The 22970-nt window shown below is 38.7% G+C and overlaps 1 protein-coding gene across 4 annotated transcripts in view; it reads left to right on the top strand.

Annotated features, from left to right (window-relative positions):
* LOC122552879 (ribosomal protein S6 kinase alpha-5-like) overlaps positions 1–22970 on the top strand; it is a 121359-nt gene that overhangs the window by 85517 nt on the left and 12872 nt on the right. For all 4 annotated transcript variants that reach the window (XM_043695994.1, XM_043695997.1, XM_043695995.1 and 1 more), the window contains 7 exons: positions 5564–5667; positions 8223–8373; positions 10293–10451; positions 15343–15474; positions 15724–15857; positions 16401–16494; positions 17811–17981. In XM_043695994.1, the coding sequence (XP_043551929.1) occupies positions 5564–5667; positions 8223–8373; positions 10293–10451; positions 15343–15474; positions 15724–15857; positions 16401–16494; positions 17811–17981 (945 nt within the window). The remainder of the gene's footprint in view (positions 1–5563; positions 5668–8222; positions 8374–10292; positions 10452–15342; positions 15475–15723; positions 15858–16400; positions 16495–17810; positions 17982–22970) is intronic.

The raw sequence follows: 22970 nt of genomic DNA, 5'->3' as shown, positions 1-22970 counted from the left end.
CTGTCTGTCTCTCTGTCGTCCAGATCTCCTTGTATTCTACTTAACTTGCATTCCGACCAAGCTAAATTTTACTTTTCGTCCTCCCATCCAATTTGTTTATACAGATTATAAACAGCTTTGGCTTCAGCACCAATCCATTTATTTCAACTTTTTTGTCTGTTAACCAATTTTCAAACCACACCAATACATTTCCCTCCCTGACCCCATGTGCACCTTTACCTATTCCACAAATAACATCCTCAAAGAACTTCAAGTATGTGTCTGTGATTTACCTCAATAAATCCATTTTGAAGCAATCCAATCGTGATTATTTTCAAAGTGTATTGTTATCCCATCCTTCAAATTTCCCTATTACTAACGTAAAATAAACAGGTTTACTGTCATTTCCTCCCTACACTCTTAAATTTGTATTTGCTATGTTCTAGTCTTTGGAAGCCTTTTCAGAATCCCTAGAACCTTGAAGTATGACCATCAATGCATCCTCTGTGTCAAGTGCCACCTTCTTCAATACTCTGGATATTTAGCAACTTTCCATCTAGTTTAGTTTATTGAGTACTACCTCTTTATTAAAACTAGAGTAAATCAGAAATGTAGTTTTTGCCCAGCATCTGATTTAACATGAGCTGAAGCTGGTTATTAGATTACATTACAGTGTGGAAACATTACAGTGTGGAAACAGGCCCTTCGGCCCAACAAGTCCACATCGACCCGCCGAAGCGCAACCCACCCATACCCCTATATTTACCCATTACCTAACACTACGGGCAATTTAACATGGTCAGTTCACCTGACCTGCACATCTTTGGATTGTGGGAGGAAACCGGAGCACCTGAAGGAAACCCACGCAGACACAGGGAGAATGTGCAAGCACCACACAGTCAGTCGCCTGAGGCGGGAATTGAACCCGGGTTTCAGGCGCTGTGAGGCAGCAGTGCTAACCACTGTGCCACCGTGCCGCCCATAAACAAAACATTACATTGGTTATGTTTTCCTTTAGACTATGTCGTCCAGTTGGAGGCATCAGCCCCCATGATCTTTCCTTTAACCTGAGCTAGAACCAAAGAAACATGCCATAAGATCATAAGATATAGGAACAGAATTAGGCTATTCAGCCTATTGAGTCTGTTCTGCCATTCAATCACGGCTGATATGTTTCTCAATCCCATTCTCCTCTCTTCTCCTTGTAACCTTGATCTCCTTACCAATAAAGAACTTATCTATCTCTGTCTTAAATACACTCAATGACTTGACTTGCCTTCCACATCCTGTTGCGGCAATGAGTTTCACAGATTCACCACACTCTAACTGAAGGAATTCCACCTCATCTCAGTTCTAAAGGATTATCCCTTCACTCTGAGGCTTTCCCCTTTAGTATTCTAAGTTTTAATCAAACCTCCCCACATCCTTCTAAACTCCATTGAGTACAGAACCAGTGTCCTCGACCATTCCTCATATGACAAGCTGTTCATCCCTGGGATCATTCTTGTCAAACTCCTGTGCAACCCTTCCAAGGCCAGCTGGGGCCAAAAATGTTCACAATATTCCAAATGAAGTCTGACCAGAGCCTTAGCCTCACCAGTACATCTTTGCTATAGTATTCTAGACTTCATGAAACGAATACTAACACTGCATTTGCCCTCCTAACTGCTCACTGAACCTGCATGTTGAACTTAAGAGAGTCCAGAATGAGGACATCCAAGTCCCTTTGTGCTTCAGATTTCCGAAGTCTTTCCCTGTTTATAAAATAGTCAATGCCTCTATTTTACCTACCAAACTGCGTAACCTCACACCTTCCCACATTATTTTCCATCTATCACTTCTTTGCCAACTCTCCCAGTCTGTCCAAGCCTTTGTGCAGTCTCCCCACTTCTTCAATACTACCTGTCCCTCCATCTACCTGTGTCACCAGTAAACTTAGCAAGCTTCAGTTCCTTCGTCCAGATTGTTAACATTGTGGCCCTAACACAGAGTCCTGCAGAACTCCATTCGTCACCGGCTGCCATCCTGAAAAAGACCCTATTATCCCCATTCTCTGCTGTCTGTCTGTCTGTCAGCCAATCCTCTATCCATGCAAGTACCTTGCCCTTAAACCATGAGCTTTTATCTTATTTAGCAATCTGCTGTGCGGTCCCTTATCAAAGGCCTCTGGAAATCCTAATAGACCTTGCCCACTGGCTCTCCTTGTCTAACTTGCTCATTACGTCCTCAAAGAATATCAACAGATTTGTCAGACATGACCTCTCCTTGATAAAACTGTTCTGACTCCACCCTATTTCACCATGCTCCTCCAAATACTCTGTGATCTCATCCTTAATAATGGACTCTAAATTATTAACAATAACCGAGGTCAGGCTAACCGGCCTAGCGTTTTCTGTCTTCTGCCCCCTTCCCTTCTTAAACAGAGGTGTTACGTTAGAATTTTCCATTCCTCCAGGACCTTCCATGATTCCAGTCATTCCTGAAAGATCACCAACTGTACTCTACAATCTCCTTAGATATCTCCTTCACAACTCTAGGGTGTAGACAATCTGGTACAGGTGATCTATTCACCTTCAGACTTTTCAGCTCCCCAGCACCTTCTGCTTAGTAATCACCACTACACACTCCTCTGCCCACCGATTCTTTTAAAGTTCTGATGCTACTAAGTGTTCCACTGTGAAAACTAATGAATAGTACTTATTTAGTTCATCCACCATTTATTTGATTCTCGTCATTGTTTAGGATGTTGGAAAAAGTGAGGACTACAGATGCTGGAGAGTCAATCAAGAAGTGTGGTGCTGGAAAAGCACAGCATGTCAGGCAGCATCCGAGGAGCAGGAGAGTCAATGTTTCAGACATAAGCCCTTCATCAGGAATGTGGAGGGGAAAGGCGGCTGAGAGATAAATAGTGGGTTGAGTGGGAAAGGTAGTTGGAAAGGCAATAGATGGATGCAGGTGGAGGGTAATAGTTCGGTGGAGAGCATGGAGTGGGTAGATGGGAAGGAAGATTGACAGGTAGGAGAGGTCAAGAGGTGATGCTGAGTTGGAAGGTTGGATCTGGGATAAGGTGGAGGGAGGAGGGACTTGGAAACTAGTGGAGTCAGTGTTGATGTGTGTTTGGAGGGTCCCAAGGTGGAAGATGAGGCGCTCTTCCTCCAGTTGTTGGGTGGCTTGGATTTGGCAGTGGAGGAGGCCAAGGACTTGCATGACCTTAGGAGTTGAAGTGGTCAGCCACAGGGTGGTGGGGTTGTTTAGTGTGTGTCCCAGATATGTTCCTGAAAACGCTCTGCAAGTTGGTGTCCTGTCTCCCCATTGTAGAGGAGACCACATCAAGAGTAACGAACACAATAGATGAGCTGCGTGGATGGGCAGGAAAATCTCTGCCAGATGTGAAAAGATCTTTTGGGGCCTTGCATGGAGGTGTGAGAGCAGGTTTTACACCTCTTGCAGCAGCTCGGGAAGGTGCCGGGAGTGGAGGGTGGATTGGTTGCAGGTGTGGACCTAACGAGGGAGTCACTGAGGGATTGGTCTCTGTGTAACGCATATAGGGGTGGAGATAGGATGTTATTAAACTAGAAGAGAAACAGAAAATATTTACAAGGATGCTCTCAAGACTGGAGAGTTTGGGTAAGAAGGAGATGCTGAATAGGTTGAGATATCTTTCCTTGGAGAGTCAGGCTGAGGGTGAGTTTATCGCGGTTTAGAAAATTGTGAGGGTCATAGATAAGGTGAATGGCCAAGGTCTTTTTCCCAGGGTAGAGGAGTCCAAAACTAAAAGGCGTCGATTTAACATGAGAGGGGAAATATTTAAAAAGGATCTGAGGGGCAACATTTTCATGCAGAGGGTGGTGCAAGTGTGGAAAGAACTGCAAGAGGAAATGATAGAGATGGGTACAATTACAATTACAATTACATTTAAAAGATATTTGGATAGGTTTCGAGAGAAATGGGCCAAATGCAGGTAAATGGGACTAGTTGTTTAGAATACCTGGTTGGTATGGATGAGTTGAGCCGAAGGGTCTGTATTCTTGGATATTTAATTCCCAGCCCAGATTTCCTTGCAGTTATATCCCTGTGATACCCACAACTTCATACCTGCCATTTTCAATCTGCGCTACAAGGTAATTTACCTTGTTTCATATTCTGCATCTGTTTAAGTACAATGGGGTAAAAACAATGACTGCAGATGCTGGAAACCAGATTCTGGATCAGTGGTGCTGGAAGAGTACAGCAATTCAGGCAGCATCCGACGAGCAGCAAAATCGACATTTCGGGCAAAAGCCCTTCAGGAGTAAAGGCAGAGAGCCTGAAGCGTGGAGAGATCTCTCTGCCTTTATTCCTGATGAAGGGCTTTTGCCCGAAACGTCGATTTTGCTGCTCGTCGGATGCTGTTTAAGTACAATACCTAGTCCTGCATTGACTCTTCCCATCCACCCTGACCCCGCTTATAGTTTCTCCTTCTCTACTGTGCCTGAAGTTAGATTCCTGACTCTTTCCATACCGTCCTATTACTTGTTCTTAAAACTTTAGTAACCTCTGATGAGCATTCTTGTCATCCCCCACCCCAACATCCCTTAACATTTTCACTAATTTTCCATACACTGAACGCACTCCAACTGAACAAACTGAAGTTCATTGAAAATTTCAAAATGGGAGAGAAGTTGACTGCCAGTGTGTGTATGACCTCTCTGCCTACAGTACAGCCTTGTAATACTGACTCTCATAAGCAAGTTTTTTAAAAAAATCAAACTCCTGGCTGCCTCTTCCCTTGTCCTGCAATCTGAAAGTTGAAACTCTCAATTTCTAATGCCTACTTTCCTTGTCTAGTCTTTGAGCAGATAACTGCCTCAATGTAATTCCTGGAAAATACCATGGAAGATTTTAATGGCAACATCACTTGTACATCATTCGCTTATTGAAATGCTCATCCAACATTTGGAAATACAGGTGGAAATTCACATCATGAACAAATGGAGCAGATCCAGTGTTATATATATATGTATGATATAGCCCTCATATTCTAGAAACTGCTGCACTTGAGATTTTAAATAGAAAAAAGTCGCCCCATTTAATTTAATGATTCTGACTTTCATGTTAGTTCCCAAAATGTAATGGTTCATTTTAGCATGTACTTATGTTCACTAAATATATCTGTGCATTAAAATATTGATGCATTTCACAACCTCAGGATAGCCTACGACATTTTGCAGCTAATGTGTTGTCACAGTTTTATTCAAGGAAATAAAAAAAGTTCCACATGCAACAATGCAATAGTGACTTTGTTTTTAAAATGATGCTTGTTAAAGTAGACGTACCATCCAAACATAAGGGGATCTCCCCTCAATTCCAACATCTGATTTTTTGCATCCACCAGAGAGGACAGATGGGACCTATTTGTTTAATATCTTATTTGAAACACAGTGCCTCCATTGATGCACATGTCCCTCAGTACTGCACTAGAGTCACAGCTGTATTTATATGTTGAAGTTTTTGAAGTGGAACTTGAACCCACAACATTTCGCCTTGGATGAAAATGCTACCACTAAGCTAAAACTGACACAAGTTGTGTATTGGTTCTCAACAGGCAGTTGATTGGTGGAGCCTTGGGGTCCTTGTGTATGAACTGCTGACCGGAGCTTCGCCTTTCACCGTGGATGGTGCAAAAAATTCTCAATCAGAAATCTCAAGGTGGCATCAGGATAATGTTTTTTCTATTCTACAAAAACTAGTGTTGAACACTATGCTGTAATAACCCAAATAAGGCCCACAGGGAGATTAATTAGTGATTCCCCACGGGCCTTGCAGGGGTTATCACACAAGAACAAAGTACCGAGTGGCTCAGCTGTACAATTTATTAATTAAACCTTATTTTTTTCATTTAATCACTTTATTTAATGTTACAGTCAAAGATTTCAACATGTCCACATTTGTGTTTTAATCAGTTGAAGGGGAAGAGCAATTTAAGCTGCATAATGTTGCATGGCCACTTTAGTGTAAAAATGCCTTTTTATGAGACAACGCAAATATCAGTATTGCCATTCCAAAAAGGTTATTTCAAAGAGTTCAAAGCCAGCATTATCAATTTTGAGTCATAATTGGGATTGTTATTCATGTGTTATTCCTTTGCATTTGAATCCACAGCTGTAATGCTTAAAGCTGTATAATGCTATCAGAAAAGCAAAGAATTTTAATTTGTTACATCAGGTGAACTTCAAACCTGTGCTACTGAAATTCTTAGAAGTATTCTGTTATGACCCCTGAAGTATACTGTCTGTAGTGATTGAAATTCTTAAAAGCATACTGTTAAGACCTCTGAAGTTCTTGCTGAGTTAATTTGGGTAGAATTAACCAATTTAGGCAAACAACCACAAATGAAGCCTATTAAAGCAAAAATAATACCAATACACTCTATCAACAATTGTTCTTATAAAGTGTGATTTTAGGAGGAGAGTCGTAATCATAGAGATGTACAGCACGGAACAGACCCTTCAGTCCAATCCGTCCATGCCAACCAGATATCCCAAACCAATCTAGTCCCACCTGCCAGCATCCGGCCCATATCCCACCAAACCCTTCCTATTCATATACCTATCCAAATGTCTCTTAAATGTTGCAATTGTACCAGCCTCCACCACTTCCTCTGGCAGCTTATTCCATATATGTACCACCCTCTGTGTGAAAAGGTTGCCCCTTAGGTCTCCTTTCTATCTTTGCCCTCTCACCCTAAACCTATGCCCCTCTAGTTCTGGACTCCCTGACCCCATGGAGAAGGCTTTGTCTATTTATCCTATCCATGCCCCTCAAAACTTTGTAAACCTCTATAAGGTCACTCCTCAGCCTCCAATGCTCCAGGGAAAACAGCCCCAGCCTGTTCACCCTCTCCCTATAGCTCAAATCCTTGTAAAGAGGGTTGCAGGAAATTGGAGTATTGACATAGGATATGAGATTACTGCAATCTGTTTGCAGCATAATGTACTTACTTCTACAGAGCACGAGGTTGCAGTGGCGAAATGCACCAAATCCTTCCTGCTGTAATTTTAGATATGCTAACAGGTACAATTTGGTCCAAACCTCTTTGCATTTACAGACTATGCAGGATTTCATGGATCTGGAAAAGAGGCCAGGTCTTTTAAAGTTTATGATTAGAGGTGAAAGAGTAAAAGGGAACCTGAGGGGCAACTTTCTTTTACACAGAGGGTGGTATGCATATGGAATGAGTTCCTGGAGGAAATTATTGAAGCGTGTACATTAACAACATTTAAAAGGCGTTTGAATAAATACATGGATAGGGAAGGATATGGGCCAAGTGTAGGGAAATGGTGTTTGCGTAGATGGACATTTTGGGTCAGCATGGACCAGATTGGGCTAAAGGGCCTGTCTCCATGCTGTAGGACTCTGACTCTATGACTCAGATTGAGCCCCTGTATATTGAAAATATTTTACCATTTAAATCTGAACACTTTTTTTAAACAAAAAAACAGGTTATGTATGCTTTGTTTGTTTAATTAAACCACTGAGCTTCCAAGATTAAAAGTTGCGCAATCTTTATCTATTACATGTAATTGCGTACAAATTTCTCCTTTAATTTTGATAAAGATTGACCTCTTATTTAAATTCAATAGTTTGTCAATTCAATATTTTTTCTGAAATTAGTTACTAGTACTGTATCTGTAGCATGTTGCATTGAGCTGATGTTTGAGTTGTAACACAAAATATGAAACACTTTCTGTAACAAAATGAATTCATAAGTACATTTTACCAACTGCTTGAAGCTCTTTATATTAGTTTTTTTGTTTTTAAAGCCCAAATGGATCATGGATATATAGTGTGGAACACTGGTTTTTCTTACTTCCACAGTGCTGCACTCCAGATTTCAGTTGTGACCCTGTCAGGAAATGGCAATCACCCACAGTGAAAAGAATTGAGGGGAACAAGTCACAGGAAATTACAGTATATGAGCATTTTGGGTGTTGTTTTGAATCACCCACAATAAATGATGGGCAGCCAACCACTTTTTAAAGCTGAAGATGGAAAGGAAATTTTACTTTGGAGAGTTTAAAAACTGCTTTGTAAAATGTAAAACAATCCATGACTTCAACCAAGTTTGGAGGAACAACTAACATTTGTTATCTGTGTTGACAAGTTTAAATTTTAATTCTAAATATTGCAGTATTCTAATTTTTGGTAGTAAAAATTTGTCTGTCAAAAACAGTTCCTGAAAGAATAATTGTATTCTTTCTTAGGCGAATCTTAAAAAACGATCCTCCATTTCCTTTGGAAATTCAGCCCACTGCCAAGGATCTAGTACAGAAACTGTTGGTGAAAGATCCTAAACAAAGACTTGGGTCAGGGCTAACAGGAGCTGCAGAGATCAAGTCTCATTCATTTTTCCAGGTGCTGTATCATTTTGAAACTACTCCAGTCATAAATATGTTTATCTTGTAGCAATAATGAAATGAGGAAGATAGATATAAGTTTTTAATTTTCATTAGATTTCTCAAAATTCTTTTGACATAATTGAATAAAAGCATACTTTTTTGTGGTAATTTCTAAATTTTGGGATTTGAATTTACACTGAGGTAAGATTGAGGCTAACCCAGAAGACCAACACCACGTAGCACCTCTGTCACTTCTTTGTTTAATGAAAACCTTCTTGAGTAAAAGTGGTCTTAAGACAGAAATAGCTATTTCATCGTTGTGATAATGTGGTTGGTTTAAGAGGTGTATTTTGTCCTGGTTTATTTATAGAGAGATTGAACAAGAGGTAAGGAGCTGCTTGTGGTAATGTAAACAGCTTGTGAGGCCTTGGAGTTTTTTTTAAGTTGTAACAACAGAAGCATCATGGGTGCGGCCAGCTCTCTCAGACCAAGATTTCTGTTTTTTTTCAGCTTTTAGATTCAGCAGAATCTGCTGGAGGTTTGAAGAAGTAGAAGCTATTTTTTCCCCATCTCTTGGTTGCAGCTAGAAGTTGGGGTTTCTGTTCTAACTGCAGGTGTTGCATGTGAGAAAATCTGATTTCTGAATTTGTCTTTTTTTGCCAAAGGGTTGTTCGTTGTATGCTGGAACTGTTAATTAGTAATACTTACAGTATCTGTTATTCAGTTAAGTTTTCCAATAGAGTTAAGTTAGTCTTTCATTGTATTTTAACTATGGTGTTTGAATAAATTGTGTTTTGTTTAACACAGTAGTTTGTCTAGTCGAATAGCATTTGGAACACCGCATTGTACATTTGTCTTTAAAATAAGCAAATGTTAGGGACTAGTCTAACTTACTAAAATATTTTGAGGGGCTCTGGTATGGTCCATAACTATCATGCGCAATCCTATTTTAGGAAATAATTATTTTGAATATTAAAAAGTATAATGGAATTTGAACTGGAATAATTCCTTTCTGCTGCACTAACTTGTTATTCACAGTTTGTCATGCCTGATATTTAGCTGTTGATTGTATTCATAGTGCCGAAGTCACAAAATTAATGATCAAATCATACTTGCGCACTCAGATTTTCATCTTTCATTATACCTATTAAATGCACAGAATGTTGAAAGTGCAAATATGCATAATGAATGAGAATCTTGAAATCAGATGCTCAAGAGTACTGTATATTACTTTTAATTACTAACCATAACTGAAATTATCCACATCTGTTTTTCTAATAAGCTGCAGTTGGTTATTGACTAACAAATTGTACAATATTGGTTTAAACAAAATTTCCATTAAGAAATTATAAGATATAAATCAGAATCAGTGTTCCTGACATAAGCCATTCTCAGTGGGGGTTTAGCTGTCAGATTCATTAATGTTATTGTTTTCTGCTGCTGTTCAGGAAGGCTGTATGCCAGAAAGACACTGATACTGAAAGACAATATTAAATACACAAGTTTCTCATGTTTTAATGTAGCATGGGTTGTTCAGATCAAATTGTCTAATTAACCCCACACAATTTTTTTTTCATACAACCAATCTCTAAAATAATGTGGAAATATGAGAACTAATCTGTAATTGTAACTTCATTTCTGTCTCCAATATTGGCAATTATAGATCCATAAATATATCAAAATATCGAATGATATATAGCTACCCATCAGTTCCAAATGATAGTAATATTGGAGGTAATGGAGAGAGTACCATATTCATTTGGAAGATTACACTGATCTGACCTTGCAGTTTTTCAAGCGTAACATAACATGTTTGTAAACATCATTACTAAAAGCCAGATTCTCATGGTCCACCATAAACTCAGCCTCAAGTATTATTTGGAATGTTTATTTTATAGGTTTTTAAAAAATATATATTTCTAAACTTATCTTCAGGGCCTAAATTGGAGAGATTTAGCAACCAAGGCAATCAAACCTCCCATCAAACCAGTAATCCAAAATGAACTTGATGTCAGCAACTTTGCAGAGGAGTTTACAAGAATGGATCCAGCCTATTCTCCTGCTGCTCTTCCTCAACATACAGATTTATTTAAGGTATATTAAAATGTTCAGCATATGTATGACCAAGCATTAACATATTGGCAAATGTTAAGTAAAATTTAGCAATAAAAGTTAGCAAATATTGCAGTTGCTGGAAATCTGCAACAATCACAAAGAATGCTGCAGAAACTTAGGTGTGGCCGCAGCTGTGGAGAGAGAAACCGGGTTGATATTTCAAGGCCAATATGACTCCTTTTCAGAGCTGAAAGGGTTTGGAAAATACTTTTCTTCCACCACTTTTGAGAGATGTAGAGGAGGAAAGAAGGGAATGGATGGTGTATAGGCCCAGTGCAAAAGATTCTGTAAAGCAGTCAACCGGTCTGCATTTGGTCTTGCAATGTAAAGAAGACTGAATTGTGAGCCACAAATACTTTAGAAAACATTGAAAAAAAAGTCAACCCCACTTCACCTTGAAGGTATGTTTTTGACAAAGCAATATACAGAGGAACCTCGATTATCCAAACGAGATGGGTGGGCACTATTTCAATCGGGTAATCGATTATTTGGTTAATCAATTCAATGCCTTTCCTCTGGGCTCGGAGTTTTTTTTTTAAGTTCGCTCCCCGTTCAGGAGACAAGGCAGCAGCACACCACGCGCGAGCCACTGCCCCCAGCCCGGTCCCAAACCCCGTCCCCACCTGTCTCCCCACCCCCAACCCCGTCCAACACTACCCTCCCCCACCCCCATGTGCCCGCCCCATCTCTGAGGCAGCCGGACTTGACATCAACAAGACTGCTGGTGCTGCTGCCTTTTGGGGGGGAGGTGTGAGTCTCCGAATAGCGCGCATGCATACACACGGACACAGCCACAGCCCCACACACAACGTTTAACTGCAACGTTTTGACAAGTTCCACCTTTACCCTGTACAGGACAATGTTGGAGAACTCCAGGGAAAGTGTGGGGAGAGAGAGAGAGGGTGGGAGGTCAGTCATTGGGAGACGTTGCTTGTTTAATCACTGTAAATAAAAGACGCAATCACTGCTGGAAACACGTCTTTGATGTAATGTTCCTATTGGGACCTCAAGATCTGCTTCGGATAATTGAGGTTCCTCTGTATAGGTATTGGAATTGCAAAAAGGTATAGGGTAGATTTCATTAGTAATTGACCAGGAAATAGATTATTTCATTAGTAAAATTGGTAATTGACAATTGCTGTTATTTATACACAATTTAGACTGAAAATAATTGTGTAAAAACAAAGGCTGCAGCTGTTGGGAATCTAACCTACAAACATAATGCTGGATATAGGTCAGTTAGCAACAATAGATTGTGAAATAGAGCTAACATGCAAATAAGGAGCAGGAGTAGGTCATTCTGCCCCTTTAACCTATGCTTCACAATTCAATAGATCATTGCTTATCTGATTGTAACACAAATCCAAATTCCTGTCTACATTGATAACTTTTCAGCCCTTATTAAATAAAAATCTATCTACTTGTGTTTTAAAAATACTTAAGGCCTCTGTTTCCCCCACTTTTTTAGGAAGAGACAGGAGAGTATCTGATAGGGGAGAAAGATCTCATCTCTGTTTTAAATGAGTGATAATTAATTTTTAAATAGAGACACCTAATTCTTGACTTTCCTATAAGGAGAAACATCCTATCCACATCCAACCTGCCAAGCCCCCTCAGGAACTCATGTTTTAATCAAGTTGCCTTTTACTCTTCTAAACTTCAGCAAATATAAGCTTAGCCTGTCTAATCATTCCTCATAGGACAGCCCAACCATTCCAAGTATTAGTCTGATAAACCATTTCTGAAATGCTTTCAACACATTTACATCCTTCTTTAAATAAGGTGACCAATATTGACACAGTATTGTAGATGTGGTCTTACTGGTGTCCTACATAACAGAGACATAACCTGTTTTAATTTTCCTAATTACTTCCTGGACCACCATATTAACCTTCTGTGATACATACACTAGGACACCTTGATCCCTTTGAAGTTGAGATTCCTGCAAGCTCTCACCATTTAGATAATAGATCATTATTTTTCATTTTACGTGCCAAAATTAACAATTTCACATTTTCCACATCATACTTGATTTGCCAGATGGTTGCCTTTGATGTATCCATCTATATCTTTTGGTAGCCTTCCTCTGATCTCTTCACAACTTAGTATCTTTGTGTCATCAGCAAATTTGGCAACCGTACTTTCTGTCCATTCATCCGTGTCATTTACGTCAATGTTAAACAGTTGAAATCCTAGCACTGATCCATGTGGCACACCACTCATTACAACTTACCAAGCTAAAAAATATCCACTTATCCCTACTCTTGGCTTTATATTAGCAAGAAAATCTTCTATTCCCTGTCAAAATGCTGACGCCCCGCCCCCCCCAACTCGGCTTCTGTTTTCAGAGATAACCTTTTGATGTGGCACTTTATCAATGCCTTCTAAAATTCTAAGTGCAGTACTCCACAAATTCCCCTTTATCCACAGTACATGTTACTTCCTCAAAGAACTCCATTAGATTGATCAAACAAGATTTGCATTTCACAAAACCATAATGACTCTACTTACTTACCTTGAATTTTTTAAGGGGCCTACTATATACTCTTAGCTTCCATCATTTTCTCCACAGATATTAAGGTAACTGACTTATCGTTTCATGCTTTCTGACTCTATCTTTTTGAACAAAAAAGCTACACTTGCATGCTTCCAATGTTATGGGCCCCTCCCCGAATCAGGGAGTTTTGGGAAATTAATACATCAACTTTCACGGTAGCCATTTCTTTTTAAACCATAGGATGGCATTCATCAGGCCTGGGCATTTGTATATCCAAAGCTCCAAAAATTTACTGAGTACCATTTTTCTGGTGATTGCAAATTCTTGAGTACCAAATTTCCATTTCCTGATTTATATCTGCTACTTGGATCCTCTGTAGTAAAGATTGATGCAAACTATGAGTGTGATTCATCTATCACTTTCTTATTTTCCAGACTCACTCTCTATAGAACCAACACTCACTTCATTTACTTTACTTTTTAAGATATTTCTAGAAACTCTTATTATCTGTCTTTATATTTCTGGCTAGCCTTCTCTCATACTCTATTGTTGTTCCTTCTTGCTGTTTGTGATCTTCTGTCCAATCGTCTGACCAGCTGACTACCTTTGTACAATTATCTGTTTTTCCTTCAATTTTGATATTATATTTAACCATAACCTGTGCACCTGAGTCTTTGACGTTTTAATGTGTTGGAATATATTGAGTCTGTATATTGTGAACCAATCTGACACAAGTATCTGTCTAAGCATCTCCTTTAACTCATTTTGCCAATTGACTAGCCATCTGTTTCCATGCTGGCCTAATTGTCCTTATTTAAACGTTAAAAACAGTCTTGGACCCATTTCTCTCTTCCTCAAAAAGAATCCAAAATTCAGCCCTACTATAGTTGCTGCTAACGAGGGATGTTTTCACAATGAGAGAGTTCATTAATTCTATCTTGTTGGACAGCACTAGGTCTAGAATGCCTGCTACTAGTTAGCAGCAGAGAATACTATAAGACCATAAAACCATAGGAGCAGAAATTAGGCCAATCAGCCCTTCCATTCTGCTCCATCATTCAATCATGGCTGAAGAGTTTCTCAATCCCATTTTCCCACTTTCTCCCCGTAATCTTTGATTACTTTCAGAGTTACATTGCACTTTGCTCAAAAACCACATACATTCATGTAGAACTCTGAGCTCAAAAACTGCATGAATTTATGTAAAACTCTGTTATCTCACTTTTTAGATTGGAATCAATCTAAACATCAGGTCATAGACAGAGAACACAGGGGGCTAACACCTTCAACATATTGTCTAGCTATCACCATTGTTAACAGCTAACCTGAGAATGCAACTTTAAAAAAAGGGTTTTATGATTTACACATGAAAGAAGTGAAACTATCACTGTATTCTAACAGATGAAAGGCTTAACAGACAATCAATTCTTCAATGTATAATTTCAGTTACATCACACTGCAAATTTTTGCTATAAATTCAGTGTTACGATCGAGCCCTCCACAATCACCTGATGAAGGAGCGTCGCTCTGAAAGCTAGTGTGCTTCCAATTAAACCTGTTGGACTATAACCTGGTGTTGTGTGATTTTTAACTTTGTACACCCCAGTCCAACACCGGCATCTCCGAATCCTGACCAATAAAGGAAAGCATGCCAAATGCCTTCTTCGCTATCCTATCTACCTGCGACTCCACTTTCAAGGAGCTATGAACCTGCACTCCAAGGTCTCTTTGTTCAGCAACATTCCCTAGGATCTTACCATTAAGTGTATAAGTCCTGCTAAGATTTGCTTTCCCAAAATGCAGCACCTCACACTTTTCAGAATTAAACTCCATCTGCCACTTCTCAGCCCATTGGCTCACCTGATCAAGAGGAGAAAGTGAGGTCTGCAGATGCTGGAGATCAAAGTTGAAACTTTATTGCTGGAACAGCACAGCAGGTCAGGCAGCATCCAGGGAACAGGAGATTCGACGTTTCGGGCACAGGCCCTTCTTCAGTCAAAATTAGCCTTCCTCCAATTTAGAACTTCAACTTTTAGATTTGGTCTATCCTTTTCCATCACTATTTTAAAACTAATGGAATTATGGTCGCTGGCCTCAAAGTGCTCCCCCATTGACACCTCAGACACCTGCCCTGCCTTATTTCCCAAAATTAGGTCAAGTTTTGCACCTTCTCTAATAGGTACATCCACATACTGAATCAGAAAATTGTCTTATACACGCTTAACAAATTCCTCTCCATCTAAACCCTTAAACACTATGGCAATCCCAGTCTATGTTTGGAAAGTTAAAATCCCCTACCATAACCGCCCTATTATTCTTATAGGTAACTGAGATCTCCTATCATATTGATGTTGCTACTCTTCTTTCCTACAGGGTTACTCATTTGTTGCACCTTCTATACTGTTTAATCGAAATGCCATAATGAATCATACGTGCATCTATGATCTGCAGATGGCCATGGATCGACCAGACAATAACACTGTTGCACGTAGTGCTATGTCAAAGGTTGGACTGTTTACAGTGTCTCTTGGATATTCTATTCTACTTCGCACTACAATAAATATCTTTTGACAATCATTACAAATTTATATTTGAACGAATGAAATATTAGATATACAATAACTTCTAAAGACTGAAAACTCTATAGTTAATTTTTATATCGGACCGCCGTCATACTTTTAAGTTTATGAAACTTTCATTCTCAAGCTATTTTACCACGTGGATAAATCTGAATTTTAATTTGTGTATCCCTAGGATTCCCTCTTTTACCAGAATTATGAATTGAACATGAAAGAGAAGCCACTCGGTGAAGGAAGTTTTTCTGTTTGTCAAAAGTGTCAACATAAAAGGACTGGACAGGAATACTGTGTCAAAATAGTCAGCAGACGGTAATGACTTCTGGTTTATAAAACTGAAGAGATCAATTCATTGGGCAATTCATTAAATTAATATAGCTTTGTTTTTAGTAATCTATTATTTTGTTTGTAATTTGTTTTCATTTTCAAAATAACAGATATAAGTGGATCCTTCTGATGAATCATTACATTCTTGGAATAGCTAAGGACACCCTTTATTTAAGTTTCACTCTTTTTGCAGAAGTCTCATTCAGTGATGAGGGTACATTCTGTCAAGTGATCTCTGAGAGTTGGATCAGTGAGGAGAAGTCAAATAGGAATTTTGTTTTTATACAGCCAACTGCTGAAAGTATGCAGCAGATAATTGTGGACATCAAGTGATCACAAATTTGGGCACTAGCTTAGTTGTGGTGCCTCTAACAGAATCTGCTATTCAGTATTGAGGTTCATTAATAATTAATTCTGACTTGATTCATTTTGACTTAGAACTGTTTCTGAACAATAAATTCTCTGATGATTTGTCTTCCATGAAGCTGTAGAATATGAATCACCCTAACATGTTATGTTGGTTTTTAGAATGGAAGCCTGTACACATCGGGAAATTGCAGCACTAAAGCTTTTAGGGGCACATCCTAACATTGTTGAACTACGTGAAGTTTACCATGATCAGGTACAATAAAAAGATACGATGCAAAAATAAATCTAAAACTTCAGTAATGTGAAGAATAATGATTCCCTAACCTATTAACCATTACAAGCTTAATCTGATTTTTAATGCATATCTTTTTGAGTTTCAAGCAATCTTTTTCTTAAAACCATATTCTTTCTCAAATCCCAGGTCTGCCAAATACACAAGCCAGAAAATATAATATTATAAGAAAATCAAAGATAATATTATAAAGCATGCATCCACACAGCTGTGTTTACAAATAAGAATTTTTGATTAGTTTAAATTTATAATTAAAACCTAATGTTTGAATTGCACTGTCCATGGTAGGAAATTTGTAACTATTTGTATGAGAGTGTCTGCTATGCAAGCCAAAATCCCTAAAGCTGTATTTTTTTTAAATTAGGCAAAGTCATAGAATTGTTGCCAAATATAGTGTTAACTTGTACATCAGTAACATTATAAATTGATTAACTGTTACATCATACTGATTTGTAATCATTATATATTTCACTATGCATAATATGCAATTAAACATTCAAACAAATGTGATCAATGTTTCCCTGTATATAATAGTTCACCTCCTTGTTAACTTACTGTGTTTGTAAATTCTCTGGTTAAATTCTTTTACCTCATTAATAAAGCCAATAATTTATTTTTAAATGGGTAATATTTTCCACATGGAATTCAGGATCCTGTCATCAAGGTCAACTGGGAGTTAAAAGCAGGAACAGCCACCTGGCAATGATTTTCTCTGAATTGCTCACCAGAAGCTGAGCTTGCCATTCCTAACCAGTAGGAGGACTGTCAAAGTTGGAAGACAATAGAAACCTTCCACTGCTGTAGAAACAGAATCTTGCACTCCTGGACAAATGAGACTTTGGGCATCTGAAGATGTAGGTGCCCTATCTGCAATTCTGTTAATTTTAAAATTACAAACCTGTCTTCAGCAGCCATGCCACCCGTATGGGACGACCTTTGGCTGAAACCAGGAAGTTGGGAAGACCTCTAATCCTGACTGGAAAGCGAGGCCATTTTCAGGCAGATTTTTTTCTATGACATCTCTGGGGGTCTTTAATAGGCCGTTAGCAAGCTGAATTGAGTATCCGCCCCTTGCAGCTCAGTGCGCATCCCCTCCCACCCCCCACCCACCCTACTAAATTCCATCTCCCAACCAACATCACTAAAAATGGCTTGGGAGTAGAATTGTGTCAAGAAACTGGTACTCTGAAGTGAATTTACAAGCCTACCTGCCTCTTATAGGTCATTAAAAATTGTTTTTCTGCTTACACAATAATTCTGTTTTGCTCTTCTCCCAGTTACATACATATTTGGTTTTGGAGTTGTTAAAAGGAGGTGACCTACTGGAACGTATTAAAAAAAGGAAGCACTTTAGTGAATCTGATACAAGAAGAATTATGAACATGCTTGTTTCTGCAGTTCGTTATATGCACAATTGTGGAATTGTGCACAGAGATTTAAAACCGGAGGTATATTAATGTTTCAAATTTTACTTGTAATTTTGGAAACTAGTACCTATCTATTGGAGAACTTTTACCATCAAGTAGTTTTTTTTAACACCAAAAAAATGTATAACTGTATAATTACCAAACATTTTGATTTGAAAATCGCAGTAAGTGTAATAGAAATTAATTTGTATCCTTGCATCATTTCCAGTCTGAGTGCTTCAATATAATTTTAATACCCTTGACATTCACAATCTACATTTCTCTTGAGGTATACAGCCTGAGAAGTTTGGCAATTTTCTGCCTGTCAGTACATAATAGCTGAAAGGTCTTAGACAGTACCTATTCCCTATTGTGTCTTTATGGTGACTGCCCCAAGTTATAGTGCACCCCTAGCATGTAGTCTTGGACTTTGGAATGTGCCAGGCTACAACATTCATTTGAGGACAACTCTTTTATATTTAAAGACTAGCAAGTTAGATAGATCAAAGAGCATATTTCACAGAGTTGATGATATTCGAGCAGCAGAGATGTTTATCCCACTATGTTCCTGGTAACAGCTTATAGAATACAGAGTCCTGCGTCATCTACTTGGGATGAACTCTGACAAAAATCAGTATTTCTCTCTCGGTTCATGACTATAGATAAAATCTTTCAATACAATTTTATTTTTCAGAGCATGTACAGTTTCTTGAACCCCTCAAGTACAACTCTTTTAGTTCAGCATAGATCACAAAGTTTTGCACATAAGGTGATAAGAGAAATAATTTTTCTTGGGAAATGAAGGTCTAAATGGGAATAAAAATATCGAAGGACACAACTTCAGAAATCATTAAAATTTACAAGTTGGCAAGTCATTTAAAAAAAACAAACATGCAGGGTCTATTTCTGAATCAATAGAATGCAAAAGCAAATTGTGTTAAATTTGTATAGAGTTTTGATACATAGAATACTGAACTATTCTGGTCTCCAATTAATAAAGAAAACACATATGGTGGCATTGCAGAAGGCACTGTAAAGGTTTACAAGGTTGGTACTAAAATTGAAAGGTTGTACCTATTATGAAAAAAGATGAAACTGGCTGATGCTCTTTTCCCTCAGATAAATTTGAGGAGTGACCTTTATAGAGGCCTTTAAAACTATTAAGGGGTTTCATAATGTACATATAGTGAAAATGTTTCTTCTTATAAGGAAATTCAACACTAGGGATATAAATTTGTCACTGATAAATTGAGTAAGGAATTCATCTGAAACTTTATTGCCCAAAGATTGGTTTGAATGTGGAATACTACCACTTGAAGTAGTTCAGGTTTAAAAAAATGCATTTTGAAGGGAATTTAAGTACTTACATGAAACAAAAAGCAATTAAAAAAAAGTCATGCTGATGAGTTAAAGTGGAAAGGTGGCTGGTGTGGAGCATAAATATTGGGACAGACCAGCTAGGGTGAATGCTTGTCTGCTGTCATTCTGCAACTACCACTTATTGCATCTGAAATGTAATAAATTGTCTCATTACAATTCACTGGAGCATTCTAAAACAAAAATGGCACTGAACCACCTGAGTTATTTGGGCATATAACCAAAGGTTTAGTCAAAAAGGTAGATTTTAAAGAGCAATTGAAAGGAGGAAAGCAAGGTAGAGAGTGTGAGTAGTGTAATCACCAAAATTGTGATTAAAATTGAGTCCACTCAAGAAGCCAGAATTAAAAGAGCACAAGTTTCTTGGAGAGTTGTAGTGTTCAAGGAGACCAGGTGTGGAGAGATTTTTTTAAATCATTCATTCATGCGATGTAGTTCGAACTTGCAAATTCTTCCAATTCATCCTCTTCTTCCACCATAGTATCTCCTACAATTGATCCAGGGTTCCAGATATTCTTCAAAGCTTTTAAGTTGCTCATCTTCTGCATTCTTTCCTTCAAACTACTACCCTCAAAATGAAAAGAGGCATGTAGTATTTCATCTGATGAGTTCTGCATTGTACCGTACTTCCTCAAAACCTAGCCAGTAGGTTTTGCTGGCTAGACCATTTATTGCTGATGTCTAATTACCCAACGAGTAATCACAGTTACGATCAATCATATTTGCTGTGTGTCTGAAATGACATGTAGGCCAGGCCAGGCAAGGATAGCAGTTTTCTTTGTTCTTGTTTCAGAAGATAGAATATGAGACCAGAATTCATTCAGTAATCAATCTAAAGGTGACTAAATCACGAATGAGGGTTTCAGCTATAGCTGAGTTGGGATAGGGGCAAAACTAACCAATATTTGGGGATGAGAATGGAAATGGTAATGAATAAATATGTAGTCAAAAGCTCATACCAGGTCAACCATAACACCGAGGCTACCAACAAACCTGTTTAGTCTCAGACCGTTGTCAGAGAGGGGGATATATTCAATAGTAGGGAATGAAATTTGAGGCAATTACTGAAAACAAAGGCTCAGTCTTCCCAGTGCTTAATTAGAAGAACTTACTACTCATTCATAGCAGAAATTGATGAGCTATCTGATAACATTCTAATATCAGAGGAGTTGGGAGAGGAGATGGTGAAGTAGAGCTGCATGTCTTCAGAATATTAGTGAAAACTAACACCCTGTTTCTGGATAATGTTGTTTAACGGAAGCATGGAGATGAGAAATAGAAGGAAGCATGTACCGTAATTAACCATGTGGGAGCCGGAAGAGAAACTACACTAAGTGAATCGATAAATACAGTTTGAGAGGTGAAAACTAAATCATGAGAACATCCCACCCAGCTGGGAACAGTGAAGAGCAATGGAGGAGGATGATATGGTCAACCACATCAAAGACTATGACAGATCCAGGAGGAGAAGTTTATCTTTCTCCCAATCACAAAGGATACCATCTGAGAATTTGATAGGAGCTGGTTCACTCCTGTTCAGGTAGGAAACCTTATAGGAGTGGTCCAAACTAGGAAAATAGATGGACATAGATTTAGAAATTACACCACATTCAGAGACCTAGGAGAGTAAAGGGAGCTTGGAATTTAGGGCAGGATTTACAAGGATTATGGTGTCTGGGTTTTTTTTTGAAGGAGCGTTGAAATCAGACTTAAAATAGAGAAGGATAATAATTCAAGACAAAACCATATTAACAATATCAGTTAATGGGACCTGGAGCAGGCAGTTGGATCATCAGTGATTTAGTGGATGTAGAGTTGAGGGAGCAAGCATTAGATCTTGTGAAGTTTTGAGATGGCATGAGGGAAAATAGGAGAGAAACTGGAGAAAGATGTGTATTCAAGACTAATGTTGGAGGGAGTTATGGAAAACAATTGGCCAATAGAGATAATGGAATTCTTAGGTAATTTCCTCTCCCATCTTGTTCTTTTGTAATTATTTGAAATTTATGTCCTCTAGATTTTGACTCCACTGATAGTGGAAACTATTCTCTTTGATGGAAAACCAACACATTGCCAAACTGTATTGTTCTGACCAAAGCTTTAGGTTTACTTTAATAACTTCTTCTGATCCTGTTTTTAAAGGTCAATACTAATATTGTTTTGTTTTTAAAATGACTAAAGTCATGGAATACTTGAGAATACTAAAACTATTATCTGTATTTTGCTTATCCTTCCAGAAGGATCTTAAATGAACCTTATTTTAACATCCCATTGCTTCTTAACTAATTACAGGGCAAAACTTCCTGAGACCAGTCTTAGAATGTTTCAATGTATGACCCGTGTTCTTCTCACAGTTAGATTTAAAGTCATTTTCCAGATTCACCTTCTCAATCTCAGCATCTTATACATCTCTTTAAGATCACACCGAGGCCAGTTCTCTACCTGCCTGCAGTAAATTTAGTTGTAAAGGCAAAGAAATTAATGAAAAATGGTCTTAGTGATCTGTTATTCTCAGATGGGCAAATGCAGAAATAATTGTATTGCTTTATATAAATGAGTGGTGTTAATTGTAACAATGATCAAGTATCTTGTTCTTCTACATCACCCATTGCTGCACTTTATAGAGTCATAGAGATGTACAGCATGGAAACAGACCCTTCGGTCCAACGCGTCCATGCCGACCAGATATCCCAACCCAATCTAGTCCCACCTGCCTGTGCCCGACCCATATCCCTTCAAACCCTTCCAATTCATATACCCATCCAAATGCCTCTTAAATGTTGCAATTGTACCAGCCTCCACCACATCCTCTGGCAGCTCATTCCATACACGTACCACCCTCTGCGTGAAAAGGTTGCCCCCTGTTTTATATCTTTCCCCTCTCACCCTAAACCTATGCCCTCTAGTTCTGGACTCCCTGACCCCAGGAAAAAGACTTTGCCTATTTATCCTATCCATGTCTCTCATAATTTTGTAAAACCTCTATAAGGTCACCCCTCAGCCTCCGACGCTCCAGGGAAAACAGCCTCAGCCTGTTCAGCCTCTCCCTGTAGCTCAGATCCTCCAACCCTGGCAACATCCTTGTAAATCTTTTCTGAACCCTTTCAAGTTTAACAACATCTCTCCAATAGGAAGGAAACCAGAATTGCACGCAATATTCCAACAGTGGCCTAACCAATGTCCTGTACAGCCGCAACATGAACTGCCAACTCCTGTTCTCAATACTCTGACCAATAAAGGAAAGCGTACCAAACGCCGCCTTCACTATCCTATCCACCTGCGACTCCACTTTCAAGGAGTTATGAACCTGCACTCCAAGGTCTCTTTGTTCAGCAACACTCCCTAGGACCTTACCATTAAGTGTATAATCCTGCTAAGATTTGCTTTCCCAAAATGCAGCACTTCTCATTTATCAGAATAAAACTCCATCTGCCACTTCTCAGCCCATTGGCCCATCTGGTCCAGATCCTGTTGTAATCTGAGGTAACCTTCTTTGCTGTCCACTACACCTCCAATTTTGGTGTCATCTGCAAACTTACTAACTGTACCTCTTATGCTCATATCCAAATTATTTATGTAATGACAAAAAGTAGAGGGCCCAGCACCGATCCTTGTGGCACTCCACTGGTCACAGGCCTCCAGTCTGAAAAACAA

The sequence above is a fragment of the Chiloscyllium plagiosum genome, chromosome 9 (assembly GCF_004010195.1).
Source record: "Chiloscyllium plagiosum isolate BGI_BamShark_2017 chromosome 9, ASM401019v2, whole genome shotgun sequence".
In the NCBI taxonomy this organism is placed as follows: Eukaryota; Metazoa; Chordata; class Chondrichthyes; order Orectolobiformes; family Hemiscylliidae; genus Chiloscyllium; species Chiloscyllium plagiosum.
This window is presented reverse-complemented; position numbering and strand designations above follow the sequence as displayed.